The sequence below is a fragment of the Microchirus variegatus genome, assembly GCF_963457635.1.
Source record: "Microchirus variegatus genome assembly, chromosome: 23".
Lineage (NCBI taxonomy): Eukaryota > Metazoa > Chordata > Actinopteri > Pleuronectiformes > Soleidae > Microchirus > Microchirus variegatus.
Genome location: NC_139824.1, coordinates 18,741,254 through 18,758,407, shown reverse-complemented (window position 1 = coordinate 18,758,407; position 17,154 = coordinate 18,741,254). Strand labels below are relative to the sequence as shown.

Genomic DNA, 17,154 nt, shown 5'->3' with positions numbered 1-17,154 from the left:
ATGATGGTACTTCAACAATATTCTGAACAAATCTGCGTGAACTTAACGGGACCAAACGTCTCCAAATTCCAGTTGAACGGAGATTTGTGTTCTTTTTGTTTTTGTAGAAACACATTTATGTGTTAAAGCCGACGATCACAGTCAGTCAGGCTTTATTAGAACCCACAGAGAACAACACTTATCCTGCCATGTGGCCTCCTCTTTATACTCACTGGTACAAAACATGCAAGAAGTTATAAAAATGTATTTATTTCCCCCTTTGTACAAGTTGAAGATATCACGTGGAAGCTTGGTATAATAAATAAGAAGTCATATAAAACTGCCAGAGAGAGATTTTCTCACACATTCCACTCAGCAATAATGAAGTTGTTACCTAAACACACGGGAAGTCTTCCTCTTTGTTGTTGGGACACAAATGGGCCGACTCCTTTTTAATAACACAGTACAGACATGGAAACACTGAGGTAAAAATTAAACTTCATGTCAAAGAGTGAAAACACACAGAGTCAAGTTTCAAATGAAAAAAGATTCAAACCAAGCATGAAAACCTAAAGAGACAGAATGTTCCTCTGGAGTCTGCGTCTCCTCAGTCTTTGACTCTGACTCCTCACATCTCACTGGGGCCCTTCATGCTGGAGTCTTTGGCCGACACCGGTGCCGCCACCATGGGCAGGACACACTGAGAAGACTCGCAGTAACCGTTCACACCGGCAGCACCAGGGGGCCCCGGAACGCCGGGAACGCCGGCGGCGCCGCGCGGCCCTCGCTGCCCTTCGCGGCCGTCTTTGCCGTAAGCGTGACGTCCAGGTTCACCTGGAAGAAGAGTCAACACGACGGAGAGTTTTAAAACGATGATCTGACACATTCTGTAAGAGCATTTCTATGAATGGAGCTTAGAGCCAGGGCTGGCCCAAGCCTCCATGGGGCCCAAAGCAAAATGTGATTTTGGGGCCCTCGGTTACTGCCAATAGCAGGGCCGTTTCTAGCTGTTTGGCGGCCATATGCGAGATACTATTTGGGGCCCCTATTTTTTTCAAACTTTTTCTGATTACCCCACAAACACTTACATGCTTCGCAAATAATGGATGCATCCAATGCATGCAAATAAAGACAGGTACTTCTCAAAAATATAATAAAATATGAGTCTGAACTGAAGTTTGGGGGCCCCCTGGTGGCTGTGGGGTCATAGTCCGCATATAGCAAGAAACGGCTCTGGCCAATAGTAATGATTATTGATCATTCACACACCTACTATACTAAAGGTACTTATTCTACTTACACTTGTAAAACGTGAGAACTTTTTGTTCAGACACCAGATTTGTAAAACTTACAGAAAAATCTTTCAATTAATATTTGGCAAACTCAGCAACTCCCCCTACTGGCGACTCAGAGAATCAATACATAAAACTAAACGGTTTATAAATAAAATATTAAGATATTAAGGTCTGAAAAATCTAAAAATGTGCACAATCTTTGGGGGGGGATTCAAAATACACTCCTATTATACAAAGATTTGACCTTTATATGTAAAAAAAACACAGCATTAAATAAAATACACATCAAACGAATACTTAAATAATAATAATGTAAATCAACAGAGGCACCGGGAACAAGGTCATAAAAATGGTTTATAATAAAATATAAAGTTAAATAATCACATCTGACAACTATGTAAAAATGCTTTGGTAAAAACGGGGAGAAAAATCCTAAATAAACTACAGCGACCCAAACTTTTATTTATTTTTTTTGCTCTTGGGGGCCCTCTAGTGTTCACGGGGCCCTACACTACGTTCCCTGACGTCGTACCTGGCAGACCGGGGGCTCCAGGTGTTCCCTTCTGTCCTCTCGCTGTGGCTCCTCTGTCTCCTCGGTCGCCCACGTCACCTGCAGAACAGACGCATGTTACGCTCGAGACCTCTGTGGTCACAGACGCTTTGTGGTCGTTCAGTGTTGATCTCTCACCTTTGACCCCTTTGCGACCCATCACCCCGGCCGGTCCCTTCAGACCAGGCAGGCCCCGTGACCCGGTGTGTCCGGGGAAACCGTTCTCCCCGGCGGCTCCTGCGGGTCCAGGTGGGCCTGGAGGACCCGGTATCCCAGCAATGCCCGACTCAGGCCTGCTCAGGCTGGCTGCTAGCTGGGCCAGCTGCTCTGTGACACAGGAGGACGTGATTTAGATTTGGGCTTTTTGTCAGAAATTGAAATCGTGTCAATATTTTGTTCCCCTTTGTGTCTAAAAATCATCGTCTCGTGCATTTTTCAGCTTGGATTCAAGTCTTGAAGCCGACGTTTGCTTTTAAATCCCTATCAAATATACGAGGCCACACTTGCTGCTGATCTGTACGGCATCTCATCTTTGTTTTGCAAACTTGCTGATTTTGACACTAAAGTCAAACAGGATGACAACACCTGGTTGGACTTTGGTGACTGATTGAAAAGCTTCATGGTGAAGCTAATTTAGGGTGAATTCCAATTCCTTGCTTAATCCTCAATCTCAAAAATGTTCTCCCTCTAGTCCAAGTTCTGTCCTGATTCTCAGAAAAATTAAGTTGAGGTCAAGTTTAAGGGCTGTATCGCCCTCAATGATGAGATTTTCTGAGACCACCCTTGGGAGCAAGGGCTACCCAGAATGCATTGCATTGTTTTCACACAACAAAGATGGCGTCGAAAGCAGCGAAACTAGTGTACGCTACAAAAGAAGTATTTCCTATGTTAATAGAGATATAAAAATGATCTTAGTTTAGGCCCATATTATGGATTACTGACGTCATTGTTGCGTAACATTTATTTTTATTTGACCATCTTTTGTCAAAAGTCGGCCGGTGTGGTTTACTTTTCAATAAGTCGTGGTGTGTGGTAACTGTCAGCTGAATATTTGTATGAGTATCATCTTATAACTAACTGACAACCTAATAACTTGACTGACAAACGGATCAGAATAAATAATCCTGACGTAAATGTCTTCTTCTTCTTCTTCTTCTTTTTTGGAGTTGACAGACTGGACGCAGCTTTGGCGTTATTCTGCCCCCTACAGTCTGAAGACGTATCTGCATTTAAGGGCTGTCCCATTTCTAAGTGACAAAATAACCCTCAACACTTGGTTTTGAGGCCAGTTTAAGGGTTAAGATAAGGAATTGGAATTGTCCCTTGGTCTTGTTAGCAGGGTTCCTAACATGGCTCCTTGAAAGCCCTTTTGCAAATTCCAAGATCTCGGTCTCACCAAAGAAAATGACTAAGAGAGACTTCAATCTCAGATTCAGTCCTTAAAATTGAGCAAATTGGAATTCCTGGTAAGTCCTTGAAAAGTCCTTGAGTTTGATATCAACCAAGATGTGGTAACGAACCCTGTGGTGAGGACGAGGATGACCAACACTTACCTTGCATTACCCTCATGCAGACTTGTTTGATGTGTGTATCTGTTGGTGATTTTCCCTGTGCAAACAAAGATTGTGCACGGATAAGTCATCTGTTCTTCCGGAAAACATCAAACACGATACGGAACATGTTCTGTTCTTTTAGTGGAAGTCACGATTCAACATGAAGCATTTCACAGAGCAGAGTGTCGATGGAGAGCATCTCACCGCTGGTCCCTGTGTTCCAGGGAAGCCCGGTACGCCCATGTCGCCCTGCATGCCCCGTGGTCCTGGTTGCCCGGGTTTGCCCTCTTTGCCCTGCTGTCCTCGTCCACCCTCAGGTCCTTTATTTCCTGTCTCTCCTGGTGGACCTGACTGAAAACAACAACAGCTCATGATGATCGCAGCCTCAAACACAGACAGTACTTATTCTACTTGATGGCCAGATTTGTAATATTTTCTTTTATCATTGACAGTTATTGAACTGAATGAATTGGGCCCAATTGGGTTCAATAAAGTCATAGTTAGCATAGATAACAAACTGTAGATGGTGCTTCAATTCGCACAGTATGCTAGCAGAGCAATTAACAGCTAACCATTGGCTATATTGAATTATATATTAAAATAAAAAGCCTCACTCCTTCTCTCAAAAACGTCTCAACCAAAGGAGAAAAAAGCTTCAGGTCAGGTTAGCAGACATTCTCCTCTCAGTAGATATTTAACGTATATAACGTTTTTACAACCCTTTACTATCACTTTGACTATAAAAAAATGAATGTAACCAGCCTTTACTGGCCCCGCCCCCTTACAAGAGCAGCGATACAGTCATAACGTGTTATGATACAGTTCAGATTTGCCGTTTACGTGAACATACCGATCCTTTCTCGCCCGGTTCTCCTTGTTCGCCCTGGAGGAGGAAACACAAAGAGCAGAAATAATCATGCGCTGCATCCAAAGTTTCTTTTAAATGTAAATTTAATGTAATATTAATAACAATTCCGGTCAACAGCTGCTCACTCACCAGCTCTCCTCGCTCTCCTGATGTCCCCTCATCACCTGAAGATCCCTGAAGAGAAACACCAAGATCTTAATGTCCTTCAACTCAACACTCTGACATAATCGTGAAGTTGTCCACGTAATATTAAATCTCATACCTGTGTTCCCATGGGCCCATCCAGACCGACCGCACCCTGAGAAAACAGAACAATAATATAAAATAATCTCTCATAATCATTTATATCATTAAAGGTTATTGTTTTGAACAATCATTTAACACACACACACACACACACACATCACAATAATGAATGGAGCACCACAGGGTTCTAGACTGGGGACGCTCACTTTTTTTGAGATTTTGTAGTTAAACCGACACACTGTAGGATTTCAACCTTTAAATAATTTTGATTCTATATCATTTCAATTCATACAATTTTTTATATGTATGAGATTCTCAGAGAACCTTAAGTGTTTGTCCAACTCTTGAGTTTATTGCTGACGACTAAAGGATCGATTTTATGAATTGACATTGGATATTATTCAAATGAAGATCAATTCAAACCCAGCCATATAACACCACATAAGGCTAGTTTATTTTAAAGTGGTGCCAAATTCACCGGCAGTGTTTAGGGGATAATTAGCGCCGTTTGGATAATCTGGATAAACTGTTTTACAACTCATTGCTCTTGTTTATCAAAGCAGTGAAAAGAAAAGATAAGACAGTGAAATAAGCTAGAATCACCCTTTAACTCTGGTGTCATCACGTCTGAAGGACATATTTGATTTGGGCATTTTCTTACCCTGTCTCCTTTTTGACCACGATAACCAGCAGGACCAGGAAGACCCGGGAGGCCTGGGTTCCCTTTGCTCCCCTGTATAAACACACACACACACACAGAAAATCAAACCATTAAATACACACACACACACTCAGAGTCATAACACACACACCATCGACTGTGTGAAGCGACGTCCTTGACCTCAACCTGACCACATGGTGAGGACCAGGAAGAGCGAGGAGCGACCACACCCTCAGATATGTGTGGGCATGTGTGGGTGATGGTGGCACACAGTGAGCCGACCAGGGTCAGGCATTCCTGGGGAACAGAGAGCTCTTTCACTGAGTCTCAGCTCCTTTTCCTGCCCTGAGTCCCTGAATCCCTGAATCCCCCCGAGCTGCAGAAAGAAAACCCCGGTTAACAAGAGGCCATTCATGCCGGAGCGGCTCGCTGCTGGATTAGAGATTTAACTGCAGCAACACAGCTTCCTTGAGGCCCGTCGCTCTTTAATGAAAGTGCAGCACAAGGTGATCCAGTGTTGAATAATCTGCTCCTTATGTTGAATAATGTGTTCAGGACAGGAAGTGGTGTTTATGAACACTGATCGGCCGCATGGAGAGCGTCACACTGAGCCGACGCTGTCCTTCACATCCGTAAAGTCAGGCTTCGTCTTCATCTTCTCGTGCTTTTGTGCAACTTCTCGTCTCGTTTTCTCGATTGTCATCATTTGCATAATCCAGATTATACTTGAGAAATTACGTAAGAGAAACCAATGTTTTTATTGAATTAACGACAACAACAACAAAAAAGGACTGATATCTGCTCCTGTGAAGGCGAGTTGCACAGTTGTGTGATCGTCAGTTTGGAGCACCACAGGGCTGGAGACTGGGGCCGCTCACTTTTTGAGATTTTGTCGTTAAACCGACACAATGTAAGATTTCAACCTTTAAATAATGTCTTCAAGATTATTCTGATGGCACATGAAGATACAACAGAGTGAATGTCACCTCTGTCAAAGCCTGAGCAGGTCTGCAGCAGCTGCAGCGACCACAACATCATATAATCCACAGTTTAACACAATGGGTCAATGTCACTTCCACGTGTTGCTCACTTCCTGCTGTGATTGTGTGTTTGATAACGTCACTCTGGTGTCTTACCCTCGCTCCTGGTGATCCTGGAGGTCCATCAGACCCTCGTTCTCCTCGTTCACCCTAAAGAAAAAAGAGAGTAAAATAAGACTCAAATTCAGATGTGTCATTATTATCATAGTGCAGTGCCCTATAGGGGGAGCTGAAGAAGATTTTTCAGTTATGGTAATGCATGATAAGGAACGTAAAGGCGTTCAATACAAACACTGTGCAACCTCATTAGACACAATGCAAATGTGCTAATGTTTTTTTGAAGAAACTCAGCTCACTGTCAAAGTGCATCAGGGCAAAATTTCCTGAATTTCAAAAATTCATTAAAATTATTCCTTAAGAGATTTGCAAATATTTTCAACTGATCCTTGTTCAGGACGATGCCGACTATTATGACGGTAAATTTCAAGTCATTCCGAGATACTTTTTGTTTTTGAGAAGAAAGTCAGCTCACTGTCAAAGTGCATCAGGGCAAATGGATCATTTCATGATTTTCAAAAATTCATCAAAATTATTCTTTAAGAGATTTGCAAATATTTTCAACTGATCCTTGTTCAGGGCGATGCCGACTATTATGATGGTAAATTTCAAGTCATTCTGAGATACTTTTTTTTTTTATGAGCCACTGTCTGCCTGGTGCAGCATGATAAATCAGTGAAAATTAAAATTCCTCCAAAAAATTAGAAAATCAAGGATGCACAGTCACAGACACACAGACGTAACTTGCTTTACGTATAGATTATTCTTTAGAATAAGGCGATTCAGAGACTCACTGTTCCTCCTCTGGCTCCGACTGGTCCCACCTCTCCCTGCTCACCGCGCTCGCCCTAGAAGAAGAAACGGCATTAAAAACATAAATTGTTTTTGTGTTTCTAATTAAATTTGATGAGATAGAGGCAGACGATCCACTGTTGTGACCTCGAACAAATAGATGCACTCACTTGTTTGCCTGGAGACCCCATCAGTCCCACAACTCCTGGGTCTCCTGTGACACCCTGAAGACAAATGCAGTAAATCACAAATCAAATTTTTTTTGAAGATATTTTTATTTGTTTAATTGTTTAATAATCTCCTTTCAGTTAAAATGTGTCATATTGTCCATAGTAATTGTGTAGAAACCCATTTATTAGGCATTACTGCGTGGTTATTGAAATAAATACATTTATATAATGTAAGTAAATACAAGATTTAACACTTTAACATTGCTTTTTAAAATGAATAATTACATGGGTTTTGGCCCCAAAAGGCCTGTGCACGCCACTGCTTTCATATCAACATTGAACAGATGACGCACATACCTTCACTCCACTGTGTCCTTTTTGACCGTAAGCCCCCGGGACACCCTGTATGAAGACAAACAAACGTCAAACATATACAATCTGAAGCTGTTGCTGATGAATGGTGGGTGGGGGGTGAGGGGGGTCAAAGGTCAAAGGTCACTCACGGGAAGCCCTTGTTGCCCAGAGTCTCCTGGTGACCCACTTTTCGCTGGAAGACCCTAAAAAAAACAACACAGAACAACAACATGTGAAGAAAAGAAACAATAGTATTGTTTATACAAACACAACAGGAAGTTAACAGCAGAGACCTTAGATGCTGGCAGCCCAGGGATCCCCTCACGACCGTCTGGACCAGGTAAACCCTGTTGAGATGAACAAGACCATGTTTTAACACATGACCATAAATACTATATAAACATATATATACATATATATATATTTATATGTGATAAGATGCTCACAGGCCCTCCTTTTGGTCCGGGCACTCCTCTTATTCCTTGTGAACCTCGATCCCCCTGAAATACAAATAAACAGGATTAAGAAGAAGTGGAATTGGAGGGGAAATTAAAAACTGACTCAGAAATGAAGATGTAAAACTTAATTTCAATAGTTTAAGACAACATTTAAACAAAAAAAAACGACGATAAACGACAATTAATTGTGTTTGCAAACCAGTTTACGGAGGAAAAAAAGGTTTAAATCTAGTGCACAGTTTGTGACATGCAGCTGTTGCCATAGTTGCCATGCTTAGTTTTAACTATTTATAGACGCAGTGTCAGTGAACCTGTACATGCACAAACATGTGAAATGTAATTATAAACAATATCCTACAAACTATTTTCCAAAGATTACAAAGTATTTGTCGAAACTTTGATTTAGTTTCCACGTTTGAATGGTCACAGTGCTCGTGAACTTTGACCTTTGACCACCAAAACTGTATGAACTCATCCTTATGTCCGAGTGAATTTTTGTGCCAAATTAGAAGAAATTCCCTCTGCATGTTTTTGACATATTACTATATATTGTTGTGAATCGAGATTTTATCAACATTTAAACTTGCACTAAATAACAATGATGTGAACAAATGTGTGTTTTTTTAGAGGGACAGTTGTGTTGTGTTATGATCTCAGGATCTCACAAACATATTCTGCGCTTCATTTCCTGTCAATGTGACTGTGATAATGAACATAATCAGACTTTATCCGACCTCACCTGAACTCCCCCCGGCCCCAGCTCGCCCACGACTCCTCTTCGGCCTCGGTCGCCCTAAAAAACATGGAATAAATTTCATTATTTTGGTTTTCAATAAAAATGGAGACGTGAGACGTTTAGCGGTGATGATGAGATCAGATAAGATCAGAGAATAAAACTCACCGGAGCTCCCTGGATTCCTCGAGGGCCCAGTTCACCAGAACCCCCACGAGCTCCCTTTGTGAGGCAAAGAAAAGTTTATTTATTAACTTATTTTCAATAAAATGTCAAAGAAAAACATTTAATAATACAGAGTTATAGTGTAGTTACACAGTTTTTGTTCACAGAAACGCAAATTAAGTCAAGACTTCCGCGTAAAGTCATTAAAACTGAAGTAGAAAAAGTTTATCTGACACAGTTTTGTAGCAAGTTCATGTTTTTAGGAAAATAAAATAAAATCAGCCAATCATCGTTCATATATATATATATATTTAATATATTTAATATTTTTAAATTCAAATACTGCATTTTAACAGAAATGTTGCAGTGTGTGTGTGTGTGTGTGTGTTCTTGTACTTGCGGCATACTGAGGACCAGTGAGGGGTTTTTAACCAAAAAAGTGAGGACATTTTTACAAAGTGAGGACATTTTGTCTGGTCCTCACTTTGTTTTCATTGAAATCACTTCCTTAGGTTGTAAACATGTTATACTCTGTTTTTAAGCCCTGCAGACACGTTATGGTACTGCACCCAGTAGTTATTTATAGATGTCATTCATGAAGTAGATATTTGTAATTGTGTTGATTTATAAAGTGGAAATGCTGGTCCTCACTTTGTCAGCACTTTTACACGGTCCTCAGTATGCAGCAAGTACAAGAATGTGTGTGTGTGTGTGTGTGTGTGTGTGTTCTTGTACATGCGGCATACTGAGGACCAGTGAGGGTTTTTAACCAACAAAGTGAGGTCATTTTACGGAGTGAGGACATTTTGGCCGGTCCTCACTTAGTTTTCATTGAAATCACTTCCTTAGGTTGCTATAACATGCTATACTCAATTTTTGGTAATTTTGGACCAAAAATTTTGGGTCAAATTTTTTTTTTTAAATTTTGGTTGACATAGTATAGTATGACGTTTTTATAAAATTTTGGACCCAAAATTAAAAAATAATAAAAAATAAAAAAAGTTTTCCAGCCGTTTTTGCTCTGGGGCTCCACCTGCAGACATGTTATGGTACTGCAACCAGTAGTTCTTTGTAGATGTCATTCATGAAGTAGATATTTGTAATTGTGTTGATTTATAAAGTGGAAAGGCTGGTCCTCAGTATGCAGCAAGTACAAGAATGTGTGTGTGTGTGTGTGTGTGTGTGTGTGTGTGTGTGTGTGTGTGTGTGTGTGTGTCCTCGTAGCCTCTTACCCTGTCCCCTTTGGAGCCCATTATTCCTGGCAGGCCTCTTTTTCCACCTGGGCCCTAAAGTTACTCAGCAGGCAGAGACAAGAGGAGCAGACATGAGCCACGTGAACATGTTTGACTGTGTGAAAAACATAATTTCAGTTTGAGTTTAAAGAATACGGTGAAATATTTTACTGGCAGTCCTTGAGCTCCGACGTCTCCCGGTGCTCCTTGATCACCTTCGTATCCCTGAAAATGATTGTAAGTCATCAGTGATGCTGATATCAACTTTCAAGTTTTTATCTATGAAAAAAATCCTCATTATTACCTTGTGTCCTTGTCTGCCAGGCTCACCAGATTCACCTTTGACCCCTTTGTGGCCCTATTGTGCAGGAACAATGTGTTATATTTAGTCGATGTAACATTAAAATCAAAGTAAATGTGAACATGATTGATATCGTGAGTCAAAGTGAACTTACTTTCATGCCGGGTAAACCAGAATGTCCGTTCAGACCAGCAGGGCAGGCGTTGGGACACTGAAAAACACAACAACCTATTTGAGGTCATGGAAAAGCCCTGCCACTAGGGGGCTCCACAGACAGTTAACACTCCCACCCCTGACCCACTAAGAAGTAGAAGAAGAAGAAGAAATTGTTATCATCGTGTGTTGGACATGTTTTCTCAGGGTCAGGAAAAGTGAGGACACTAATACTAATATTAATATATATAATACTAATAATAAATAATAATACAACAGTTACATGAGACAGCAGGTCAAAGGTCAAAAGGTCAGAGCATCCTGTCAAACATTTTTAGATTTTAGATATGACACTAAAGAAAAATCGCTGGAATTGTTTCACAAATTATCTTCAGGGACATAAAGAAATATAAGTGCTTTTATTTCAAATGACTATAATTTATTTATTTATTTTTTATATATCAAACTCACCAGGTCCTCGCCTTGATAAACACCTGGAGCTCCCTGCACAGAAAAAGAAAGATATATATATATACATATATATTCAAGCTGAATTAAACTTCTTTAAATATAAAAACAATACATCATGTAGCACCTTTCATAGCATCAACTAAAACTCACATAGATAGATAGATAGATAGATAGACAGACAGACAGACAGACAGACAGACAGACAGACAGACAGACAGACAGACAGACAGATAGATAGATAGATAGATAGATAGATAGATAGATAGATAGATAGATAGATAGATAGATAGATAGACAGATAGACAGATAGACAGACAGACAGACAGATAGACAGATAGATAGATAGATAGATAGATAGATAGACAGATAGACAGATAGACAGACAGACAGACAGACAGACAGATAGACAGATAGATAGATAGATAGATAGATAGATAGATAGATAGATAGATAGACAGATAGATAGATAGATAGATAGATAGATAGATAGATAGATAGATAGATAGATAGATAGATAGATAGATAGATAGATAGATAGATAGATAGATAGATAGATAGATAGATAGATAACAGAAAATTGTTGATTAAGTTTTCCCTTTATCATGTTTTTGTGCAAATAACAATATTCTACTTAATTAAAAATAGATATTAAATCATAATGTTAATATGGACGTTATATAGAATATGTATAAAACTCTGAAGGCAGGAAATGTTTGAGTAAAAGCATGAATGGATTGTTAAAAACACACAAAGTAAAAGAAGAAACAAACAATATCACTTTGGTGTTTGTTGTGTTAATGGTGTATCATATATTTACCCGAGGTCCTGCAGAACCAGGAAGACCAACTGCTCCTCTCTTCCCGTTTGCTCCCTGGAAAAGTTAAAAAAAACAATTAAAACAATTAAATCCACAAACAAACAAACAAACAAAGCGTTATTAAATAAAATAAAAGAGGAGGAAACTCACAGGAGTTCCAACTTTGCCAAGTTCCCCTGGAAGTCCGTCTGTACCAGGAATCCCCTGAAGAAGACAAGACTGTGTTAAACTGTGTCTTCAAACCAACAACCTTTCATAAGTGAGAGTGAGTGTGGTCTGACATCATCTTCATCATCAGAAGAAGACATCAATATCAATTTGAAATAAATAAATCAATAATTTCTAAGAGATTCTTGGTTAAATATAATTTCAACCCAGTCTTTGGGAAAAACAAAGTTGTGTTTTATTTTCCCACCGATGCAAATAAAAACCTTTATTTTCATTTGTGAGGTTCAAGGTCCAAACAAGACTCTGATGTTACTTTGAGAAAGATCTACTTACAGAGCAGAGGACACATAGATTATTATAATAATTATAATAATAATGATGATAATAAAAGTACTCACATCTAGGCCGTCAGGTCCTACACCCTGTCAGGGAGAAGGAGACGGTTACATCAGTGAAGAAGATGCACTTTTATAGACGTTCTACTTGTACAAAGAGATTATAATCCACACTTACAGGTTCTCCAGCAGGCCCTCGTGACCCAGGTTCACCCTGAAAACAAGAAGACAATAGATTTATGAAGTATCTTTCCTCTATATTCACTCACTCTCAGGAAACAAAGACAGTGAGTTCTGTGAGATGATGACGTTACCTTTGGTCCCTTTAAGCCCAGTGCACCTGGATCTCCAGGAGGTCCAACAGGTCCCTACAAAGATACAAAAGCCTTCAAAAACACTGGTATTTATTCTTATTAAACAGACTTTTCATTTCAAAGAACCTCCAGGTTTTCATCAACAAAACCATTCGGTTTTAAGTTTCATTAAAAATGAGAAAATGAGAAAACTTCAAGTGAACAAAACTACTAAAATAAACTTAGTTAAAGTTAGGTTTGGTATAAAAACAATATAGATAAATATAAGTAGGCCTGTGGTTCTCAAACTGTGGTATGTGTACCACCGATGGTACGCCAGCTTCCTCTGGTGGTGAAATCAGAAATACTGTAAATAAACCAGGGGCATGTGACCAGAGTGTGGAGAAAATCAGACAAATAACAAAAGAATAATAAATAAAATAAAATAATCCATCTTAATCTAATCTGGTATGAGTATATAAGTATATGTGAGGAAGAGGAGGATGATGAGAGAATAAAATCTGACTCTGTGAACTTTGAATAAAACGTCTGAGAACCACTGAGCCAAAATAACTTCTTTAGATTCTGCGATGAACAAAAAGAACATTTAAACATTTAGTGAAGTAAGTCATTTCAAAATAATCCCAGAACATATATATAATATATATGTATATATTCAGAGGGAGGGTCTAGAGATGGCTCCTCCCCCTCCGTCGTCTGCTGCCCACACTGACCCAGGACCAGCACAGATGAGTTCTGTCTCTTTGGTGAAGGCAGAAAAACCTGTGTTTTCACCTTCAGTCTGTGTCTGATTACCAAACACACTGAGTCCATTCTGCACCGGGCCTTTTCCCAGCATGCACTGCTCTCCTGACTGCTGTTTCCTGCCCGTTCCATCACATAAAGATCCCTGTGTGTGTGTGTGTGTGTGTGTGTGTGTGTGTGTGTGTGTGTGTGTGTGTGTGTGTGTGTGTGTGTGTGTGTGTGTGTGTGTGTGTGTGTGTGTGTGTGTCAGGAAGACTCTCGGCTCTAAATAGACTGATTTATTCAAGGAAAGTCCACATTTTGACTCAGCGGAGGCCAAAACAAACGCTCCCTCACAGCAGCAGATCTGAACATGTCCACGTCTGACACACACACACACACACACACATTCTTGTACTTGCTGCATACTGAGGACTGGGTTGCTGACAAAGTGAGGACCAGCATTTCCACTTTATAAATCACCACAATTACAAATATCTACTTCATGAATGACATCTATATAGAACTACTGGTTGCAGTACCATACAATGTCTGCAGGTGGAGCCCCAGAGCAAAAAGGGCTGGAAAACTTTTTCCAATTTTTTTTTTATTTTTGGTCCAAAATTTTACAAAAACATCATACTTATACTTTGTCGACCAAAATTAAAAAAATAAATTGACCAAAAAGTTTTGGTCCAAAATTGACAAAAACGTCATACTATACTATGTCGTCCAAAATTTGAAAAAATAAATTTGACCCAAATTTTTTGGTCCAAAATTTGACAAAAACATCATACTATACTACTACTATACTATTTTTTTTTTTGTTTGACAAATTGAGTATAGCATGTTATAGCAACCTAAGAAAGTGATTTCAATGAAAACAAAGTGAGGACCGGCCAAAATGTCCTCACTTTGTTGGTTAAAAACCCTCACTGGTCCTCAGTATGCTGCAAGTACAAGAACACACACACACACACGCTATGATGAACATCAGAAACAGTCTGGTTCACTCACGTCTGCTCCTGGAAGACCTGAAGCTCCAGGTTTTCCATCTCTGCCGTTCTCACCGTCAGCGCCCTGCAACACAAAGGAAGCTCCCGTTATCTCTGCGTCACAAAGCAGGAAAAGCAACAAACTCAAACCTAGAATCATATCATATGAGTAAAGGATTGGCCAAACAAAAGTATGAATCATTGACATTAATGAAGTCCACTCACTGGGCCACCGTTCACCGTGGAGTCGTCTCCTCTGTCGCCCTGGAAACGCAACAAGAAGGAGATATAATTATGGATTTTATTGGATTAACAACAATAATAATAATAATAATACTAATAGTAAATGGCAAATTCTGCAATGTCATATTTACACTGTAGGCATATTTTTGCCATTTCTAAAGATAATTAAAGATAAGAGCAAATGACATTACAACATAAAGAAATAGGTAGTGAAATGTGCCATTTATTGCTTAAAAAGTAAATTAACAAATGGCTAAAAAAAACATTGAAATAGCACTAAAATTGTGATATTGTTTTTTTGTGATATGGGTGAGGGTTAGTCTGGCTAAAAATCCTCTGTACGGCCCTGCAGGTGTTTACACAAGATTTAGATTAATGAATTAACTAAATAATAATAACTTCCATTTCAAGGAGTGGTAAAAGTGAATATATATGACTGAATAACAGAGAATAAAGTTACAGATTTCAAAACATCGTTAAACTTTATTTCTTGAGGCGATTAACTTTGAAAACACAACGCGAGCAGAGGCACAAAACACCGACTCACATCGATGCCGTCCACTCCGGGCACACCAGCTACTCCGGGGGGCCCCGGGGGGCCTCTGGGACCGACCGGGCCCCTCTGCAAAACAAACACAAAAATTCACTTTTATTTTGAATGTTTAAAAATCATGCATGAAGCTGCTGCTGCTGCTGCTGCTGCTGCTGCTGCTGCTGCTGCTGTTGCTCACACAGAGTCTCATTGTTCAGGTGAAAGTGAACCTTGTTTCCCATCATTAAAGCACCTCTCAGTAAGTGCATGTGTTCAGATTACTGTGCCGTCTGCAGCTGATTGGTGCCATGTGTGTCCACACACACACACACACACACACGCACACACACAGACTCCAGTTATTAGATAAACTGTAAATATACGTTTAAGAATAAATCTTTCATATAACAGAATAACATGATATACATGCGCCGTATGAACGTGTGAGTGAACGTTCAAACTGTAGGACCTCATATGATTCTTTTTTTGTTTGTTTTGTTGTTGTTTTTTCTTCTTTTTCTTATATTTTTATTTTAATTTTTTTTGTGAAGCGCATTGGGTCCTAGAAATGCGCTATACAAGACTGATTTATTATTATTATTATTATTATTATTATTAGTGTACAGCAGCTTTGAGTGGTCATCAAGACTGGAAGAGCACTATATAAATATTGACTTTATTTCCCCCGTGTTTTAATATCCACACACTGATCCTGTCCATGTAATAACAACAACACATAAGATAATATATTATAGTTTGGGAAAAAAGCTCAGAGGAAATAAAACCAGCTAAAATCAAATATGCAAAGTAGAAAAACATGACATAGTTATTGGTGTTACAATAATAAACAGCACAGTATGAAATAGTGTTGATATAAGATGTTTGTTTTCCTCCTGCTTTGTAGAGGTTTAAGCAGATGAACTGGAGGTCAGAACAGTCAAAATAACAGATTATGATTCTATAATATCATCAGAAATAAACACAACCAGGCTCAAACTCACTCCAGCATCGTCACGTTCTCTGACTGTTAGTTCTGTCGTTCATATATAAAACATCATAAGCGCAGTGAGAGAACAGTGAGGTCTGTGTTCTCACCTGAGCCGAGCAGATCAGCACAGTTTGCAGCAAAATCACCAACAAGGACGTCCGACTGCTCCTGAACGCAGCCATGGTGCCTTTGAGTAACAGAGACGGGGATCACGCACCGTCCACCTGTCAGTATCCCCCCGACTGAAGCTCCACTGGCTGCTGGAAACACAGGATGTTAGAAAAGTCCGGATTAATCATGAGAGGCTGAGAGAAGGAGGAGGAGGAGGAGGAAGAAGAAGAGGAGGAGGAGGAGGAGGAGGAGGAGGAGGAGAGTCCCACCTTTACTTTGAAATGGAACCATTTAAAGCTACAGTAAAGCACACATTTTGGCATTATTATCTGAGTATTATTATCAGCTCCTTTTGTGTTTACATCTCGAGTCACAGCTTCATTCCCATCATGCATTGCACACACAGGTGGTGGGAACATCATCATGACTGCGAACGCGTTGAGGGTTCGACTGAAATCACAAAGAAAGAAGCGTTCCACGAAAAGTTTGACGAGCGAAATCATGAGTCGTGTTGAACAGTTTGAGGTTAACTGTAGCTGGAGACACACACACACACACACACACACAGTACTGGGTTCATTTAGTCCAGGGTTAGTTTAAATGATTAGTGCAGGATTACTTAACTACAGTGTGGTTTGAACAGTTTAAAGTAGTTTAAGTCTTTGGGAACGTGGTTTTATGGACCTTTGATGTTATTAAAACTTTTAGTTCCATTAGATAAAGGTTATCGTAGACACTTTGATAACTTTGACGGCTATGATAGACAGAGGGACAGGGAGATGTGAACCTGCCTAACCACTTTAGGTTACATTTGTCACTACATTTGCACTTAAAGCTGCAGTGTGTCATT

General features: G+C 39.7%; 1 protein-coding gene across 1 annotated transcript; it reads right to left on the bottom strand.

Moving 5' to 3' along the window:
• Positions 1–607: 607 nt before the first annotated feature.
• Positions 608–16,375, bottom strand: col9a1a (collagen, type IX, alpha 1a; the record flags this gene model as incomplete). Its single annotated transcript, XM_083909676.1, has 32 exons — positions 608–813; positions 1,807–1,884; positions 1,963–2,151; positions 3,378–3,432; positions 3,582–3,728; positions 4,228–4,260; positions 4,375–4,419; positions 4,508–4,543; positions 5,153–5,224; positions 6,289–6,342; positions 7,044–7,097; positions 7,212–7,265; positions 7,569–7,613; positions 7,715–7,768; positions 7,859–7,912; positions 8,012–8,065; positions 8,763–8,816; positions 8,925–8,978; positions 10,154–10,207; positions 10,325–10,378; positions 10,458–10,511; positions 10,609–10,665; positions 11,079–11,111; positions 11,896–11,949; positions 12,046–12,099; positions 12,462–12,485; positions 12,577–12,612; positions 12,713–12,766; positions 14,453–14,515; positions 14,656–14,694; positions 15,221–15,295; positions 16,301–16,375. The coding sequence occupies 32 exons, from the start codon at positions 16,373–16,375 to the stop codon at positions 608–610; spliced, it is 2,064 nt and encodes a 687-aa protein (XP_083765802.1).
• Positions 16,376–17,154: the final 779 nt, after the last annotated feature.